The sequence below is a fragment of the Bombina bombina genome, chromosome 2 (genome assembly GCF_027579735.1).
Source record: "Bombina bombina isolate aBomBom1 chromosome 2, aBomBom1.pri, whole genome shotgun sequence".
In the NCBI taxonomy this organism is placed as follows: Eukaryota; Metazoa; Chordata; class Amphibia; order Anura; family Bombinatoridae; genus Bombina; species Bombina bombina.
The window spans coordinates 179,540,598-179,560,747 of NC_069500.1; the positions used below are offsets into that span (position 1 = coordinate 179,540,598).

Consider the following 20,150-nt stretch of genomic DNA (forward strand, 5'->3'; position numbering starts at 1 on the left):
AACTGGATTCGAATTATTGGCCTTCAGCTTTGAAGGGAACGAAGTTTACCCTAAGCCCAATGTACAACTCCCCAAGTCTGATCCGACCAACAATCTCCACAAAAGAGATAGATGATGAAAACCGCAACCTAAACCAATGGACAGTAGAATCCTAGGACAGAGGTCAGTTGGTCCCAAACCCTAAAAAGGGGCGACAGGGCCCTACGACTCTAGTGGCAGCACCCAAAAAAGGTAAACCACATAACCTGAGCATAAAAGCTCACAGAGGTAAAGACAGTGAAACCAACCACCTCTGGAGGTCCCTTTAGAAACAACTACCGCTGTGGAAGTATAGTAACTACAGATCAGAAGGCAGGCACTTCATGCCTGGGTTCAACCCCCAACCTTCAACTGTGGGAGCGACGGAGCGAACCACTACACCACACATCCTTCAAGTTTGTGCCAGACTCCTAAGAGTCCACATATCGATCAAACTAACCATGACCACGAGTCAAAAGGGCATCTTGAAAGTCATAACCGCACAAAATAGCAAGGAACACAGTGAGACACCACCGGCCCTATGGTTGAAGCAGAACTGCCACAGGCCAGCCCAAGCGCTTCTCGACATCCAGACCCACAGGTCTAAAATGCAGTATTAGTGTAGTTTTTTTTGTTTTTAGTTTTTTTAAAAACAAACACTGAAGAAGTGAACTTGCAAGTCCCGCCGAACCCGCCAGGCAAAACGTGCATCACTAACAAGCAACAAAACACACCAACAACTCCGGACAAGATCCGGGAACAATTTCTGTAAAATAAAGTAAAATCGAGCAATCCCAGAATTCCCATAGGGAAGAAAAACCAGAAATAAATAATCCTGACCGGTTAAAAGAACAAACAAGGGCACCCGCAGGCATCTGCCCAGAATGAACCATGTATTTGTAGTACCTGACAGACAGAGACTGCACCTTCAGAAAAAACTACTGGGAAAACTCACATTAGACTGACCGGGGAAAATCCAAAAAGCGTGCCAACCAAAAGGCAGCAAACTGGGCCCCATAACAAACAAGCAAGCAAGTCTGAGAAATAGAAAAACCGTAGCTCAAGGACAAGCCTAGTCAACAATACATTTCTCTGCCTCAGAGCCCAAATTCCCACACACCAGCAAGATGATCACATAAGAAACATGATAAACCCCATCCCGTTCACGAATCCCCCTGAAACGGGAGATAATCCCTTGATTCCTAGATCGAGCAGAAGAAGCCCCAATGATGCCCATACTGAACTGTCACAAGAAATTACATTACAGGAACGTAATAACATGAAACGATCTTACCGGAATCCACGCCATGGAACAGGAACACAGAAGCCCTTCAAGTGTGACGAATAGTAGCATTGCCTCCGTCATAGACTTGAGAGAGGACAGCAGGTAGCGAAGCGAAGTTCGACAACGCCAAGTGCTGAAAGGAGCTGTGAATACGAGTCAGGATGGTGTCGCAGAGGAAACTCCCACAGCATCTCCGGACTCTCACTTTTGCCCAGGCCCTCACACGAGAGACTGACAGGACTACTTAAAACTCCCGTCTCGTGTCGAAGGGTAGCACCCTCCATAAGAGACAAGATATAGAAAAAATAAATCAAAGTGGCCAGGTTCTTATTTCCCATAAGTAATGAATGCGGCGGTTGGCTGGACTTCCGGAAGTGGGAGGAGTGGTGAGAGACGCGTGAAGCCTGGCGTCCTGGAGGAGTGTGGAACACCTGTCACCACCATCCGCTATGATCCTATGGCCATAGGTGTAGAGCGAAACACTGCACCGGCCCTTGGCTGCTAAGAAATTGGGTAGCGGACATCAGAAGTCCGGTATAGCCACCAGGCCCATTCGCTAGGGCCACAGCTTGTATTCTGGCGAAGACGTTAAGGAGGAGGATCCATCTGAGTGACCTCAAGTATTGGGTGCAGACGACTGCATGAGGATACACATTGCTGGAAAATCGTAAACCGGTAGAAGCAGTGCTGAATGGAGGATTAGCTAAAGGTACTCCCAAGACCCTAAGGTGGCCTGTGCTGGGGTGAGGTGGGTTATACTGCCCCACTCCAAAACGGACTACCTGGGATAGGAGGACATTACCCATAACCAGTGCGGAGAGAAAACGAAGTCAGCAGCAATACACTTCACGCTGAGGTGTCCGGAGGTAAGAGGAGCCTAGGGACAGGAAGAGAGGAAAAAAGGAAAAAAGAGTGTTTGCTTACACCCATAAGTGACCCTAGCCTTGGAACATTGGTATCTACCACGCTTGAACAAAGTGAAGGAGCCTGGATAAAGTAAAGGCAGATAAGTACTTTCGTTTTTGAGAATATCCTCTTGCACAGTTTAAAAAAAAAAAAAAAAAAAAAAAAAAAAAGAGGGGAGCTTAAAAAGAGAGATCACAAAAGGAAGCTGTTTTTCCCCTATAAAGTTAATAAGGGGTAAAATTTGAGACAACAGACCTATTGGTGAAGCTCCGTTTTTCTTTTCTTGTTTTTCGTTTTCTTTTTTCATCCTGATATTTACCTTGGCATCTGAAGAAGGCTTTCCTTATACAGGAGAGACAATACAATAAAAACTTATTGATGATCGTTTCCTTCCATAATTACAGACAGCTTAAACAATCTGGCACTACCCCACTTGTTGAAAAAAGAAAGAGAGCAAGCCCTGTTAGACACTTGGGGTACTGGAATACTTGGGGTACTGGATGTTATTCAGTCTGACTGATAATATAAGTGACAATATTCTGTTGCTAAGTGAAATAGTGCCTAAATTGTTTCTTTTTTAGCACTGTATATTTGTTGCAGTTACTGCAGATTTAGAGCTAAAAAGTGTGATAATATTAATAAAGCTGGATTTAGTAAAATTCCCACCAATAGTATTTGCATAAGTTTAAAACATGAAGTGGATAACAAGATGATACTATGCTTTTCTAAAAATGACAATGGTATTGATACAGTATCTTACTGTTTGAACGAAAAATTGCTATAATTGTACTATTTCAATTCTCTGGGCTATTGTATACACTACGGTTGGCAGGAAAATGTGAAAATATATTCAGTATGCTATACTGTTAAAATCAACCTACTATAAGAGATGCAGATAAGGTTTTAGGGACACTGAATAATATATTGTGTATACTTAGATAAGCTGCCCGTAGCTAACTGCAGGGGATACAATATATTATGTAATTATTTTCCTTCTTTTTTTGTGGAGTTTAGAGATTTGAACTTACAGAAAATTGGTATTAAAAAACCTAGAATAGGCAGCAGGATATAGTCAAGATATATATTGTGATACTGGTATTTTACCCAGTAAGCTGAAAAAGTTACTTTCTGGTATAGCTATAGTAAAAGGTATGAGGTTCATACCCTCTTTTATAGAAGTGTGTAATTAACTGTTTATTCTGTAAGAAATTTATAGATATTCAGAGTACAAAGTGTGGTTTTGACGGTTGTAGCAAGCCTCTGCAAAAATACTGGTCTATACAAAGTGTGATAAAGGTATTTAAGTTTGTATAAGTCTGTAAAGGTAATAGCAGTACTATTAGAACCAATTCTAGTTTGAATTTGAGGTAGAGATATCAGGTTGAGGAGGATATTCAAGTAAGGAAAGAAGCAAGAGAATTTATTTTATTTTTTTCCCTCACTGTAGCATTGTATCAGACATAGTCCACACCAGTCTAGAATAGTGGCAATATCACTGTATGTTAGTCGACACGTTTCTCCTTTTTTTTTTTTTGTTGTTGTTGTTTTTGTTTTGCTCACATTTTGTAGATATAATCACTACATAATCATTCAGGCTTTTCTAGCCTTGTAAATATAGTGTATGTTTGATCACTCATAGGGGTATCAACCCCCCCTCCCTCAGAGCCTTTTTTTTTTTTTTCCTCGTTTGTGCTAAGCTTATTTTAAATATACTCTCTCTCCTGTATGCCTGACCTATGGATAGATTTGTAGTAGCTACAAAAAATATTACAGAAAATATGCCACCTAAACAATTAAAAAAAACTTTGTAATATTATTGGAACCCTAGATTCAGATCAAGTAGATAAAAGCCCATATAAACCAAAATATTAACACTGAAAGCTTGGTAAAACAAATTTCTGACATTTTTATGCCACAATTTGATAATATAAGAAAGGAGATTGTTTCCTTGTCTAACGAAGTTAAGCAATTTTCTAACAGGCTTTCTGAGATGGAGAATAGAATATCTGATATAGACTATTTCCAATTTAGTCAGCAATCCTCCCCTGACTCACAAGCAAAATTAATACAGAATTTGCAAATGTGAATTGATGACCTAGAAGATAGGTCTAGAAGGAACAACTTAAAGGGACACTGTACCCAAAATTTTTCTTTCATGATTCAGATTGAGCATGAAATTTTAAGCAACTTTCTAATTTACTCTTATTATCAAATTTTCTTCATTCTCTTGGTATCTTTATTTGAAATGCAAGAATGTAAGTGTAGATGCCGGCCCATTTTTGGTGAACAACCTGGGTTGTCCTTGCTGATTGGTGGATAAATTCATCCACCAATAAAAAAGTGCTGTCCAGAGTACTGAAACCAAAAAAAAGCTTAGATGCCTTCTTTTTCAAATAGTGATAGCAAGAGAACGAAGAAAAATTGATAATAGGAGTAAATTAGAAAGTTGCTTAAAATTGCATGCTCTTTCTGAATTACAAAAGAAAAAATGTGGGTACAGTGTCCCTTTAAAATTTGTTGGCATACCAGAATTACAAGAATATTCGGATATTATGGAATTAGTCTCCTCCATAATACCTAAAGCCCTGGGATTCCCCTTAGAACAATTCCCATTAGTTGTTGAAAGAGCTCATAGGTTAGGGTCAGTTAAAACAAAAAGGTACTTCCCAGGTGCTGAAGAGACCAATTATAGCAAGATTCTTAAATTTTAAGGACAAGCATAAACTTCTTACTTTATATCGTAAAGCTATTCCATTCGAAATCCACAATAAACTCTTCAGAGACGTTAAATAAAAGAAGAGAAATGTCACCTCTTTGTACGCAAATGATTGATTTAGGGATAAAAGTTACCATGATTTACCCAGCTAGATTGAAAATATGGCAGAATTCTGAGATCACTCTGATAGATAATACCGAGGAAGCTAAACAATTTATAAAAAATTATAAGCAACTACAAAATTCTGATGTATAAGAACAGTATGGCAATTAGGAAGTACACAAGTTTACAAGCTGTTAGATTATGTGTGTATGTATACACATGTATGTTTCTTTCTTCTCCCTCCCCTACTCCCCCTCCCGTTTATCTTCAATTTTTAATGATTAGCAGGGCTCGTATTAAAATATCCTAAATAGACAAATTAATAACTCAATTAAAATTTTATCCTGGAATGTGGGGGGAATAAACTCGCCTATAAAGAGGAAGAGAATAGTATATCAACTCAAAAAATCCGCCCCAGACATAATTTTATTACAAGAGACACATTTGAATGAGATGGAAGCGGCCAAATTAAGAATGGGATGGATCGGTGAGGTAGTAGCAGCGCCGGTGCTTGGTAAAAAAAAAAGGGGAGTAGCCTGTCTCTTTAATAAAAAATTAGAATACCAGATAAGGAGGGCAAGTTCCTAATTCTTAACCTATCTGTACAAGAACGTAGGTTTACCATTTGTAATATTTACGCTCCAAACGAGTACTGCCCCCTGTTTTGGAAGAATCTCTTTGTTAAACTCAGATTTTATAGATTCAGAGTTGATAATTGGAGGGGACTTTAACAGCGTAATTAATCCATACCTGGATCGTTTTAAACATACTCAGATCAACAGATACCGTAGGGAAGCAGAAGGTCTAAGTTTGTCAAAAGTTTGAAATTGAAGGATATATTGAGATTACAGCACCCAGACGAGAGAGCCTTTACGTGCGAATCGAAATCGCACAAAAAAATTTCAAGAATTATTATCAGGTATTTGTATTGATATGTTTTTAATCAGCGAATCGCTTCTGGGTGCTGAGATCACGACAGACATTGCTAATATTGTGATTTCTGATCACGCCGTTATCTCTCTAGTAATAAGTCAGCATAAACAGAATAAAAAGTTGGGGTTCTTTTTTCCCTCATTCCTAGTCTCTAATATCAAATTTAGGAATTGGATGCAAGCTAAATGGAGGGAGTTTCTCTACTTTAATAAAAACTATCTTTCGAAAGTAGAAACTTTTTGGGAGCCATTAAAAGCCTTTTTCAGAGGGAAGATCAAGTCTTATATGATAGCGAAGAAAAAGGCTATAGGTAAGAGGGAGATTCAACTAGCCAACCAGCTTAAAAACAAGTATGCGAGATATTTAGAAAATCCCAATAAACTAAATTGGTCTATCAGAATGCTAAGCTAGAAAGAGAAACCTTTATTAATCAACAACTATCAAAATCTGATGTTAATAATTATGCAAGATTTAAGAGGTTCTCACCTAAATTAGCTAAATCTATGGCCAACCTAGTAAAAAGCAAGAAAAGAAATAATTTTATTGGAGCTATCAAGGTTAAAGATCAAAGATATACCTCTCCTAAAGAAATACTATCCCAGTTCCATACGTATTTTCAAACACTATATTCGGCTGATAATATTGACTTCGAAGCAAAAAAGAATTTTTGGAAAAAGATTATTACTCCTAGGATTAATGAAGAACAGCTTGAAGTACTGAATAAAGAGATAGCGGAAGAGGAAATTGTCTTGGTAATAAAGAAAGCTGCCAATGGTAAAGCTCCAGGCCCAGATCTAATTCCAACAGAATTTTACAAAATATTACAGGAGGATGTCGTTCACATACTTGGGTGATTATATAACAGCTATTTTATGGAAAATATTAAACCCTCTAGATACTTCTCAGTGGCAAATGTAACATTAATATATAAAAAGGACAAGGACGCAGAATGTATGAACTCTTATCGTCCAATCTCCTTATTAAATACAGACTATAAACTAATGGCTAGTATTTTGGCAAATAGGCTTAAGAGTATCATAAGGGATTATTATACACACAGACCAAACTGGATTCATGCCAGGTAGGACCTCACAGAAGAATATTAGAACTGCCATGTTTCTGATAGAACAGGCATTAATGGGAAAGAGTAACAAGAAAAAACATGACTCAGATTTTGCCTTGCTGACAGTCGATGCCCAAAAGGCATTCGACAGCATTACCTGGGACCACCTTTTTTCAGCATTGAACAGTTTTGGGATAGTGGGAAACTTTTCCAACTATATTAAATTAATTTATCAAGATCCTACTTCCTACATACTGGTTAATGGTATTAGCTCCCCAGGGTTGATACTCCAGAAAGGGACAAGACAAGGATGCCCGTTGTCACCACTACTTTTCAACATATCATTAGAACCCCTGGCAATGAGTTGTAGGAATAGACTAGAAGGAGTTCTATTGGGTAATAAAAGATATGTTCTATCCTTGTATGCGGACGACATCCTCTTCTATATTTGTAATTCCAGGGTAAATATACCACATATAATTGACATAATTGATGAATTTAGTAAATTCTCAGGATACAAAATCAATCTAAAGAAATCAGAGATTATGTGGATTATTGAAAAAAAGAATAGTTTGCTTGAGAATCCGTTCAAACTTGCAGATGGGACGATCAAATATCTTGGGATTATTTTATCAAAGAATTAAGATGATTGGTACAGTCTAAATTATGTACCTATATGGCAGAAATGTACTGATTCTTTAAAAAACTGGGCCAATCTTCCACTATCTCTATCAGCAAAAGTTTTACTTATTAAAATGATGCTTTTTCCAAAAATTCTATTCCTCATGCAAAACATACCAGTGTTTATCCGGGCTAAAGATATCCAAAAATTTAATTCTGAATGTATACAGTTTTTTTGGGGTAAAGGGAAACCACGGATAGGACTTAAAAATTTGGCTCATCTGACAATTGATGCTGGATTCGCCTTCCCCAATCTAAAAGTGTACAACTTGGTTTGCCTTGCTAAAATAGCGCTAAACTGAATATCGGGTGTAGAATATGTAACTAATTACCAAAATGAGGAAAAGGCGATAGCCCCCTTATCGTTGAAAGCTCTACTACACTATCCATTATTAAGATCAGTGGAGAAAGCTAAGTATAAGTACACGATCCAGAACATAACCTTAGCATGGAAAAAATTTTGCCAATTGCTTCAAGTAAACTTTAAAATAGCACAGTACTTACCTATAAGGGGGAATCCCGATTTTACAAGTGGGATGGAATCAAGTGTATTTAGTGACTGGGCTAAGAAAGGACTAATTTGGATTAGTCAACTAATTGATTACCAAACAATGACTTAAATCTTTTGAATTTTTGGCCAAAGAATTTAAGTTGGAAAAAGTGCAACTTTATGATTATTTACAAGTACGACATTTTATTGATAGTAACAAATTAACAGAGGAGAGTCCAAATAGTTTGAGAGATATAGATACAATTATTAATATTTATCGTTCAGGGAAACATTCCATTTCCTATATGTATATAAGTATTATGTCCTTAGAGGCTAAGGCCAAAATCAGAATACTCCATGCAAAGTGGTGTGAAGATGTTAGGGAGATTAATCTGGATCTTTTTAAAAAAAGTTTAATTCTGATTACAGAGTATTCTCGAGAAATCTCATTCAGAGAATCTCACATCAAATTACTGAATAGAGCCTATCTTACTCCTCGTTCGATGTCGAAATGGAAGAATGCACAAGCTATTAAATGCACAAGATGTAGTGCCTTGGATACCGATCTGATACATGCTTTCTATGCATGTCCTAAAATATACAATTTTTGGTGTAAGGTAGAATATTGGCTGAATAAATTTATACAGAATAAAATTAAGTTAAGCTTAGAACAAATAATATTTCTTGTGCAACAGACAGAGATTTGCAATAAACAGCTAATTAATACAGCTATTTTGGTGGCAAGACAATTAATTCTTAGAAATTGGAAAGCAAAGAATGCACCTAGTATAGCCACATTCGCAAAAGAAATGTTACTCCAACTAACACTTGATCTTAAAGACCCCTTGATTTTTCTAGAGAATAAAATAAAATCATTGATGATAAAATGGGAGAAGTTTTTATTATCCCATCCGTGTAATATACAAAGACAAATTATCTTACCACTGCAGGATTCGCAGGTATTTCAACAGTTAACTTTTCTAAACAAATACCAACATTTGGCAATATGACTGATTACAAAGAGTACCATGGATAATTAGGGAGCAGGGAAGTAGAGGAGAGGAGGTGGATCTAATTTTAATTTTTTCCTTTTTTTTTTTTTCCTCTTTTCTATCTCTTTCTTTTTTGTTTTGTTGTTTTGTCTGTATTGTTGGTTGATAGGGTTTTAATATAAAGAAAAAGACCAAAAGTATAAGATATGATCGGAGAAAGATTTTAGGCAGCTCAGCTACCCCTGTACTATTTTTTTTTATTTTTAGGAAACTAAAAAGGGCATTGTAATAAACCTTGAAATAATGGTGTCTTTTTTTTTTTTTTTTGTAGAGTCTTAATAATATATTAGTATTTCTGGCAAGGTAGAGTCTAAGTATAAAGACGAAGGTATACCTGATTATAGGACGTATGATTTGAAAGTTAAGAGTAATAAGAGACGTAATTTATGTGAACTAGTATTCTATTATTTCAAACCAGTGTAAACACCCTGCGAGGTGAAATGTAAGCCTAAGATGTTGGGCTAAGTAATTGATGTGATACACCCTGCGTGGTGAAAGGTAAGCCAAGTTATAAGGCATATATTTATTTTTGCTTTTGGGAATTAAATAAATATTTAAAAAAAAAAAAAAAAAGGAATGCGGCTGTGGACTCTTTCCCGTTAGGAAGAAAATCTGTCCTGTTATAGGGAGGATAGGTTTGAAAAGCCCTGCTCTATCCGAATCATGAAAGAAACATTTTGTTTCATATACCTTTAACAAGAGTCTTGTACCTAGTTGTGGTCATGCACATTAGTCTATCCTATTAGATCATAACACTATTCTTCTGGCACAAAGTGTAGCTACAATACAGAATACTTTTCCAGTGCTTGTTTACTCCACTTGGTTGTCATGCTGTGCACTCTTACATAATGAATGGTCTCAAAATTCACTGGGACTTTAATAATGGTATTTTTGTCCCTTTAAACAATTAACTTCAAATTTTCCAAATTTGCCTTTTGTAAATGTCAAAATTAAATTATATTACTGTATATAATAATCAGTGGAAGACAAATCTGTTTAAAATTTATGAGCCAGAGAGTGGTATTTGTATATACATTTATGGAGAATAACCCAAAAAGTTAGGAGCCAGTGGTTGCCTGGCTCCTGGATTTGACAGACACACACACACACTGAAAACAAACTAGATATTCCAGTCCAAAGATAAACATTTGAAAAAAGAAACATCAGGCTTGTAACACATTCTAATTGCGGCTATGCATCACACTTCTGAAATTCCCAGGAGGGAATAGGTTAATCCGTTAGCTTGTAAGGTTAATATTAGCTCTAGTGTAGGGATTACCCTCCCACCACCTGATCCCTACCAAACACCTCTCCCCCCACACACTGGTCGCCACCATCTTAGGTAGTCAAGACAGTTTGCCAGTATTCAGTTAATGACTTATTAATTTATTATATTTATTATTTTTATTTCTGTTGTGTAGATCCCTCCTCAACCTCCATGGCCCCCCAACAGCTCTCTAACCCACCACGCCATATTTGTTGCTGGCACCAATTAAGTAACATATTTTTACTTTTTTATTCTTTATTTTATACTTATGATTATTTTTTTCTGTAGTGAAGGGGGGTCCCATACCCTTCAGCTGATATTGCTCCATAGTCTAAGGCCCTATCCCTCCCTCTCCCCTACCTTAGTTTCGTAATGTGGGGAACCTCACCCCTCCCTCCCCCTTCCTCTGCTGGGCCGCCCACCTGCCTCCCACCAGCCCCAATGGAGGATCGTTAAAAAGAGTGAGACAAAAGTGTCACTCTCTGTAATGATTGATTAACCGACTTCATATGGTAAGGGCAAATGAGATCCAGCACCCAAGCCTTGTCAGGTTGTGCACGCCAAAAGGTTACTGCATACCTTATGATATATGAAAGTTCCAAAGAAAGGCAGCACAACAAATTATATCAAACTTCTTTTATTTCTTTTCACCAGAAGTAGGTACAAAATACAAGACTACGTTACGGCCTTTCAACCCTTAGTCATGAGACATGACTAAGGGTTGAAAGCCCAAAACGTAGTATTGTATTTTGTACCTACTCCTGGTGAAAAGAAATAAAAGAAGTTTGATATAATTGGTTGTGCTGCCTTTCTTTGGAACTTTCATATGGTAAGGGAGCATGATCAGTGTTCCCTTACCATATGAAGGCTGATGCCTTCTGCCCCAAGCTGCAATCTCCCCCGACCAAGCTGAAAGCAGGGACTGCTACATGCACCACAGTGTTGGACGTAGGTACTACGTCAACTAAGTACGCTAAGCAAAGTTAATGTTGTTCACCCACTGGGGTCTATTTATGAAGCAGAGGATGCTGCCTCCGACCCACTCCGCTTCAGTTCCGGCTGAAGCGGAAGTTAAGAAGCAGTGGTCCGCTATATAGGATCATGTGCGTCTGCACATTAATAAATGGATCCCACTGACTCATGGTGATAAAAAAAGAGGAAAAACTGCAGTTCAACCAGTGCAGACTGTAAAACTAAAGGGGAATGAGAGTTGCAAAATAACTTGCAAGGGAGAGTGCAAGCACAGTCATGTTATTTCCCTCCTTAGTTTAAAGGGACAGTCAACACCAGAATTTTTGTCGTTTAAAAAGATAGATAATCCATTTATTACCCATTCCCCAGTTTTGCATAACCAACAGTTATAATAATATACTTTTTACCTCTGTGATTACCTTGTATCTAAGCATCTTCCGACAGCCCACTGATCACATGACATTTTATTTATTATCTATTTTAGTCAATTAGTGCAGTATCTGCCACAAGCCACGGGTGTGATAACAATGTTATTTATATGGCTGACATGAACTAGCTCTCCCCTGTTGTGAAAAGCAAATAAAAAAAGCTTGTGATAAGAGGCGGCATTAAAGGGCTTATAAATCATACAAGCCTTCCTAGGTTTAGCTTTCAACTAAGAATACCAAGAGAACAAAGCAAAATTGGTGATAAAAGTAAATTGGAAAGCTGTTTAAAATTAAATGCCCTATTTGAAACATGAATGGGGTTTTTTGGACTTGACTGTCCCTTTTAATGAGGTTTACTATGAAATCTCATGAGATCACAGTAAAGCAAAATGTGACCTACGCACTGATTAAGCAGATTGGCATTTTTGTTGGGGGATCTCCAAAAAGCAATTGACCGCAACTGAACGATAGCTTTACACAGCACACTTACTATTGTGAGCTGAAGCAAAGTTGAAGTAAAATATCTTATTTTTACATAGATGTTTACAGTTATTCTGCATCACTTGATAGTGATGCAGCATATGGGTATTATGCCCCTTTAAGTAAAGAAAGGATTTCTTAACCTTGGCCATGAAGAACCTTAACTTGAGATACAAAAAAAAAAAAAATATGATCTGCACACTATCTCCAAACATACATTAAAGTTTTTTTTGTAGTACCAAATTTTAGCCATAGTTAACCTCACCATAACCTCAAAGCTCACCTGCCAGCATTAAAGTGATAGTAAAGTTGCGCATCTCTGATCGTACATGTAGGTAGCCTATCCTTTAATCAATTAAATTGCTAAGTTTTGATAATTAAAAAAAAAAAAAAAAGTCAAACATTTTTTAATTTTAATATTTACCGTGCCTTCCTCCACCCTCCATAGACTTCCTGGTCAATGCTCTATCCAATGTAGAGAGCGGTCCCACTCGCTCTCTACATAAGTAACCAGGCTTGCTCCCAGTGCATTAAGATGAGCACATTAATTGCTGAATCTATTAACTTATTTGAGCATGCGCTGTAGATAGAGGGGGCGGTTTGGCAAAACTTGTGGTCGCCTAACGGCCAGGATGTCAACTGGTTGGCAGAGAGCATGTCACACACAAAAAAATTTAACACAGAGCCGGGCGGAATGCTGGACACTAGGATTTAAAGGGACAGCCTAGCTCAAAATAAATTTTCATGATTCAGATATGGTATGTAATTTTAAACAATTTTCCAATTTACTTTTATCACTGATTTTGCTTTGATCTATTGGTATTCTTAGTTGAAAGCTAAACCTAGGTGGTTCCTATGCTAATTTCTTAGACCTTGAAGGCCGCCTCTTTTCTGAATGCATTTTGACAATTTTTCACCACTAGAGGGTGTTTGTTATCTATATGACACACACAAACTCTGTGCTCATGCATGTGGAGTTACCTAGGAGCCAGCACTGATTGCCTAAAATGCAAGTCTGTCAAAAGAACAGAAATAAGGGGGCAGTTTGCAGAGGCTTAGATACGAGATAATCGCAGAGGTAAAAAGTGTATTTATATAACTGTTATTTATGCAAAACTAGGGGATAGGTAACAAAGGGATAATCTATCTTTTAAAACGATACACATTCTGGTGTAGACTGTCCCTTTAATGTTTTAAGTATTATTAACTCTATTAATATAAAAAAACTTGTTAATTTATAAAGATGTGTTGAATGCCACTTTTAATATGGCTCAACTTTACCATCACTTTAATATATAAATGCATTTATAATCAGTTATACTGTGCACCCAATACCTTTGGTTGTCTCTACAACCTATTATAAAACATCGCTAATGAGAAAACTGTTCTTATCTTTTCCACCTGCAGGATTCGCATAGGCCGAAATATGAAATAGAAGTAATTTAGGAAAGTTTTTTTCAAAATTGTACACTCTGTCACGGATACCAGGCTGCCAAGGCTACCCTCACCCTACTATCTGGCTCACTCGTTTTTACTGCCGATTTGGCTCTTTCATAGCCTACGCGATCTTCCAGACTCTTCCTATTGCTTGTTTTGTGGTTTATACAACCTCACGGAAGAGCTGATCTCTGACCGCCTAAACCTGGCCGTTCTCCTGGAACTGGAACCGATAACATCATTCATTATACATTGTGAAAACCCGGTCTTTGTTTGCAGTGGTCATTTGATTTTGGACAGTCTCATATGTATGCCTTGTGACCTCCTGATTTTATAATAAATTGTTATATTCTTTTAGCCACTTCTGAGTTATTTCCATACAGAGTTTTAACCCATTTGTGATCACAACCTTTGCCTGCGTCTCCTACTTTGGAGTATTACTGTGCCCTTAAAATCTACAGCTTGATTTTGAAGCTCTAGAGTATGCGAGTACCACTCTTTGCCTTCTTTTGAACAAAGTTAAGAGTCACAGGACTTCACTATATGTTTTCTTTTTTCCCCTGAGATTCACCTGGAAAGACCCACAGTGATTGCCTGATTTGGGACATTTCATATATGTCCTTTTGTGCACTATCACATTTTTGTTTTGTTTTCTATACAAGTTAAAGGTTATGTCGTTTAGGATGAAGAATGCTCCGGCGACCTTCCAGAGAATGGTAGACCGCCTCCTTGATGGCCTCCAGGATTATGCCTGTGCATACCTGGACGACATAGCAAACTATAGCGATACCTGGGAGGACCACCTGGACCATCTGGGTACCATTCTGGACCGCATCAAGGCTGCAGGTCTGACACTCAAACCAGACAAATGTATGGTAGGGCGCTCGGAGGTCCAGTATCTTGGGCATTAATTAGGCTGCGGGATGCAGCGGCCAGAGCCGGCCAAGATTGAAACAGTCGCCAACTGGCCAACCCCCACAACCAAGACCCAAGTCCAAGCTTTTCTAGGGACGACAGGGTACTACCGCAAGTTCGTCCCTAACTATAGCACCCTGGCTAAAATCCTGACCAAGCTGCCCTGCAAACAGTTACGGAAACAAGTCCTGTGGTCCCCGGAGTGTGAAACAGCCTTCCAAAACCTTAAAACCGATCTAACTTCTGCCCCTATCCTGACGGCTCCTAACCCGTCCAAACATTTTTGTGTCCATACAGATGCCTCCATGTTCGGGTTGGGAGCAGAACTAAGCCAGGTGGATGAGGAGAGCCACGAACACCCCGTAGCCTACATCAGCAGGAAGCTATTGCCCAGAGAAGTAGGCTACACGACGGTGGAAAAGGAGTGCATGGCACTGGTATGGGCCCTTAAGAAGCTTCAACCGTACCTCTATGGAAGGCCCTTCACCGTCCTGATGGATCACAACTCCGTAGTCTGGCCCACCCGGGTTTTTGGGGACAATGGACGCTTGTGGCGGTGGAGTTTAGCCTTTTAGCCCTTCAACTTCACTATCCAATACCGGTCGGGGAAGAGCAATGAGAATGCTGAAGGACTTTCCCGGCAAACCGAATTGGAATAGCTTCCCGGACAGCCCGAGGCCAACCCATATGTGGATCTAGCCGGGTCTGCCAGACTTTTCAGGGGGGAGCACTGTCACGGATGCCAGGCTGCCAAGGCTACTCCCACCCCCCTACTACCTGGCTCACTCCTTTTTACTGCAGGTTTGGCCCTTTCATAGCCTACGCGTTCTCTCAGACTCTTCCTATTGCTTGTTTTGTGGTTTGTACATCCTTACGGAAGAGCTAATCTCTGACCGCCAAAACCCTCTCCGGCTGGCCGGGCTCCTGGAACTGCCGGTCGGCCGCATCACCCCGGAAACCCACTAGCCTATACCCCAGGTCGCTTCCTCCCTATGGAGGGCAAGAGGTGTCGTGATTGCCGTATGTTTAAACGCCTGCAGCTCCGGCTCCCAGCAACAGATCGTGTCGCTTTTTGGACTGTGGCATCTGGAGACCAAGGGCTTTCCAACGACATGCTGGAAGTGCCGCCGCTCCCCGGGATCACCCAGGAACCACCACCTCTGTAACACTGGGACTCTGGACACTATGAGGGGGCACCAGCCTGTCTGAAGGGGTGTGAATGGCGGGAGATATGGGGGTCAAATAAGATCCTTATCAAGATGAGCTGGGTGTATATAAAAAGTGTGTGTGTTTCACGATAAAGATGTTCTTGTTCCACCTGAATACTGGTTCTGTCTGGTTATTTGGGTGGGCTCTGGCTATAATCACTTCTCTTCTCTCTATAGCTGCAAGTTCCAGAGACAGGAAGGACCCTCTTGGCGGAGCTACCCAGTCGCAAATTTGATGATAAAAGTAAATTTGAAAGTTGTTTAAAATGACATGCCCTATCTGAATCATGAAAGTTTAATTTTGACTAGACTGTCCCTTTAAGGGAGTCTAGTCAAAATTAAAAAAAACTTTCATGATTCAGATAAGGCATGCAATTTTAAACAACTTTCCATTTTACTTTTATCATCAAGTTTGCTTTGTTTTCTATATATTCTTTGTTGAAAGCTGAACATAGGTAGGCTCATATGCAAATATTTAAGCCCTTGAAGGCCACCTCTTATCTCAGTGCATTTTGACTGTTTTTTAGATAGTACTAGTTTATGTGTGTACATAGATAACCTAGTGCTCATTCCTGTGGAGTTACCAAGGAGTCAGCACTGATTAGCTAAAATGCAAGTCTGTCAAAAAAACTGAAATAAGGGGCAGTTAGCAGAGACTTAGAAAAAAGTTAATCAGAGGTAAAAAAAAAAAAAGTATATTAATATAACTGTGTTGGGTATGCTAAACTGGGGAATGAGTAATAAAGGGATTATCTATTTTTTTTAAACAATAACATTTCTGGCCAGTGTTAATTTCATCGACTAAAATGAGTATAAAACTTAAGAAATTCTGATGACTAAAATACTCAAAAAAGACTATGACTAAAACTAAATCAAAATTTGCTGACAAAAACATTTTATGCAAGGTGTTATAATCAATCCATATCCAATTACTGCTTTTTTGTAAAGTGTATGAAACTTAAATTTTATTAAATGTTAAAATAAATAAAGACGCTATATACCACAACAGTTAAATCTGTATTGCATGTTCAAACCTTAATACCATAAATAAAAACAGGTTAATAAACCTTTACTCCAGGAGTATAGAATGCGTTGGGAAGTTCTAGAGCAATACTAATATTGTTGCCAAATTTTTTTGGAATCTGTGAACAATCAATTGATTCTTCCTATAGAAATAAGCATAACCCACGAGTATGGGTTTAAGTTATGCTGTGCCTGTGCTAGCTGCAGAAACTTTTTGTTGTGTTCAGTTACTTGATACTTGTTTCAATTATTAACAGAGAACTGTTAAAAGTTTTTATATTGGGTAATATGTGCAATACAGCCAAAAAAAAGTTTACAGTTTTGTTTTTTATATTTTAAAGTTGCCCTTTTGTTTGTTTATGAAACTTGGTTTTATTTAATTTTAAGTTTCGGTGTCTGTATTGCATGTTTAAACCTTAATACCATAAATAAACAGGTGTTATGTTTACTCCTGTAGTATATAATCAGTTTGCAAATTATAGAGAAATGCTTAAATAATGCATTACACTTTAACTAAACCCCTCAGATTTTAGTCGACTAAAATCTACTGGAGATTTAGTCGATCGACTAAAACAAAAACAATTCATATGACTAAAATACGACTAAAACTAAAATGTCATTTTAGTCAAAAGACTAAATCGACATTTGCTGTCACTAGGATTTCTGACCAGATACTTTAAGAACATGTATTGTTTTATTTTTAATAAGCAAAAAAAATGCTTATTTTTAATTATATAATTAGATTAATCGATCATGCATTTTAAGATGTAGTGCCTCAAATGATTTCAATTGGTGTACAACATAAAAATTGGCCAGTTTTGTCATTTTTTTGTTTGCAACCCTCCCTATGGAGAGAATGGCAACTTGTTCTAACCTGGCAACAAAACAGTCTTCTGCATCATGCACTGGCATTTGTCCCCAGTTGATATTTGTTGAATCGATATGTGTTGAGAGGGTAATTTATAAAACAGAAACTAGTATTTGTCAGGAAAAAATATATAACAATGTTTAGCCTCAGGCTCTGATTGACAGAAGGGACTACAGTTAATAAATTGCTAGTCAGTTCGTTAACAACATGAAACCGTCCAATACCGTATTGTTGTTGTCTACAATTTAATTAAACATTATAGAGATGTCCTTGGCAGTAGAAGTGTTTTTGGTAGGAAAGTTAATTAACCCACAAAAGTCACATTGTACTAACCTCCTGCAGCCTCCTCCGAGCTCTCTGCAGAACCTCCTCGTAACCCTTGTGCCTCAGTTCGCTCAGGCTCTCGTAATACTCCTCGGGGTCGTCATTCTCGGTGAACAGCACCTGCGACAGGATCTTCCAGCCGCAGGTGTCCAGAGCGTGGCCCAGGTAGCGCTGAAGCTGGAAACACAATTGTTCCACTTGCTCTTCGCTCAGCTCTGGGGCCCCAAACAGCACAGACCACACGCCAGATGGCTCTTCAGGGAAGGCCGGCAAGTAGGGCTCTAGTTCGCAACTCACTGAGCACAGCTGCTGATGCACGGCCCGTAAATCCTGGAAAGAGTAGAGGCCTGCCCAGCTACAGTCTTCCTCAGTATCCTCCCGGTTCGGCTCGGGAGTTTTCTTTGCCGGACTGGTCCCAGGGCTGCTGCGGGCATCTCTAGATGGACTACGGCTTTGTCCTTTGTCAGCGCTTCTCTGCCGCTGCGCTGTCCGGTTGTGACAGGTGATGGCGAACTTGCCTTCCACTTCATTCCAGGCCACGATAAACACGAACTTGTGCCTTTCCTTCTCATCGAATACATTGGGCCTCACGGCCACCCAGTCAGACTCCAGAGTGTCCTCTAGCGTAAAAGACATGGTCCCTATTTTCTCTTTGCGGTTTCTCCCTCAGGGATGGAGGGTTGCGGTACTCACTACGCCCCAGAGCTGCGACCGTTCATTAGCTGTCAGACCGTGTGTATTTGCGTGTTGTTGGCGGAGGGATCTATCTCACGAGCCGCACTCTCGGTGTCTCCGTGTTGCGGTCGGAACTCTCGGAAATACCCCCCTATTGTTGTTATTGTCATCAACTCTCTGCTTCGGCAGTCACGTGACGCGCTTTGTTGATAGTCACCGGGTGCACTTTCCCCTCCCCTTCTTGACCTGAGTGCTCTCTGTCGACCTCATCGCTTTCTCATTATCTCTGCCCACCACTAGCGCCAGCCGCAAATCTTATGGGCCACTCCAGTCTGCACAGCGCTGACTAAAAGACCCCAACATTCTGGCCGGCGTTGACGTCACGACCTGCCAAAAGAACGTAAACATGCGCACGTGTCAGGGAGCGCGCTCCCGTGCATGCGGTGTTTCTGGTGCTGGAACTGCTAAACTCGTACCCGCAAGATGCCTTTAAAAGAAGCTGATATTTTGCATAAATGTACACTCGAATCGATCACAATCCTTTAGACAAGTTTATCAAATTTTGTTAAAATCTTAGATTTACCCACATTTTTATCTACAAAATCACCATAGACGTTATTGCTGAATTTTGTAGGAATTCATTAGATACAAGTTTTTGAATGGTTTCGAGCGACCTATGCATTACCATGGTATTTATCTTTAGTGTTTTTATAAACCGTAATTAATCCATAGAATTTCTAAATGTATGCACTGGAGGATTAGCCAGGATTAGGTGACAGGGAGCATCATCCACACATAACTGACATGAAACACCTATAGAGACATAAATGTGGTAATTTAAAATTGACAGCAATGGATTTAAGAAACATTATTATGGATTATAAACATAAACTTGCTAGTATAATGCTTCTGTTATGATTGCTGAATTGATAACCCTTGTCATGCACACCTGCTGGCAATACAGCGCCACAGATAAGCATTTATGTTGATCAAATTTACAATCAAATAAAAAGATGTTCTATCTTAAAGTGAAGGTAAAGTTTGCCGGTTTTCTCACCTTTACTATGTTACTGACATACTATATAGTGTGATCGCTATTTTTTTTTTAAATTATTTCAATCTGTATTATTGTATTTATAACTAATGATTTTGACGTATTTTGCTGGTCTTCGCTCCTCCCTCCATCAATTTCCAGATTTTACAGTCTCACCCGCTCTATATACATCAAATGCACGTTCTCGATTGCCTGACAAAGTGCGCATGCGCACACCTCGGCTTCTCTTCTATTTGCGCCTGCGTGAGTGAAA

At 39.0% G+C, this 20,150-nt stretch overlaps 1 protein-coding gene across 1 annotated transcript in view; it reads right to left on the reverse strand.

Annotated features, from left to right (window-relative positions):
• Positions 1-19,217, reverse strand: part of JMY (junction mediating and regulatory protein, p53 cofactor) — a 469,755-nt gene extending 450,538 nt beyond the window's left edge. The window contains exon 1 of the mRNA XM_053701369.1: positions 18,178-19,217. Within this exon, the coding sequence (XP_053557344.1) occupies positions 18,178-18,804 (627 nt within the window). The 5' untranslated portion in view covers positions 18,805-19,217. The remainder of the gene's footprint in view (positions 1-18,177) is intronic.
• Between the last annotated feature and the right edge of the window lie 933 nt (positions 19,218-20,150).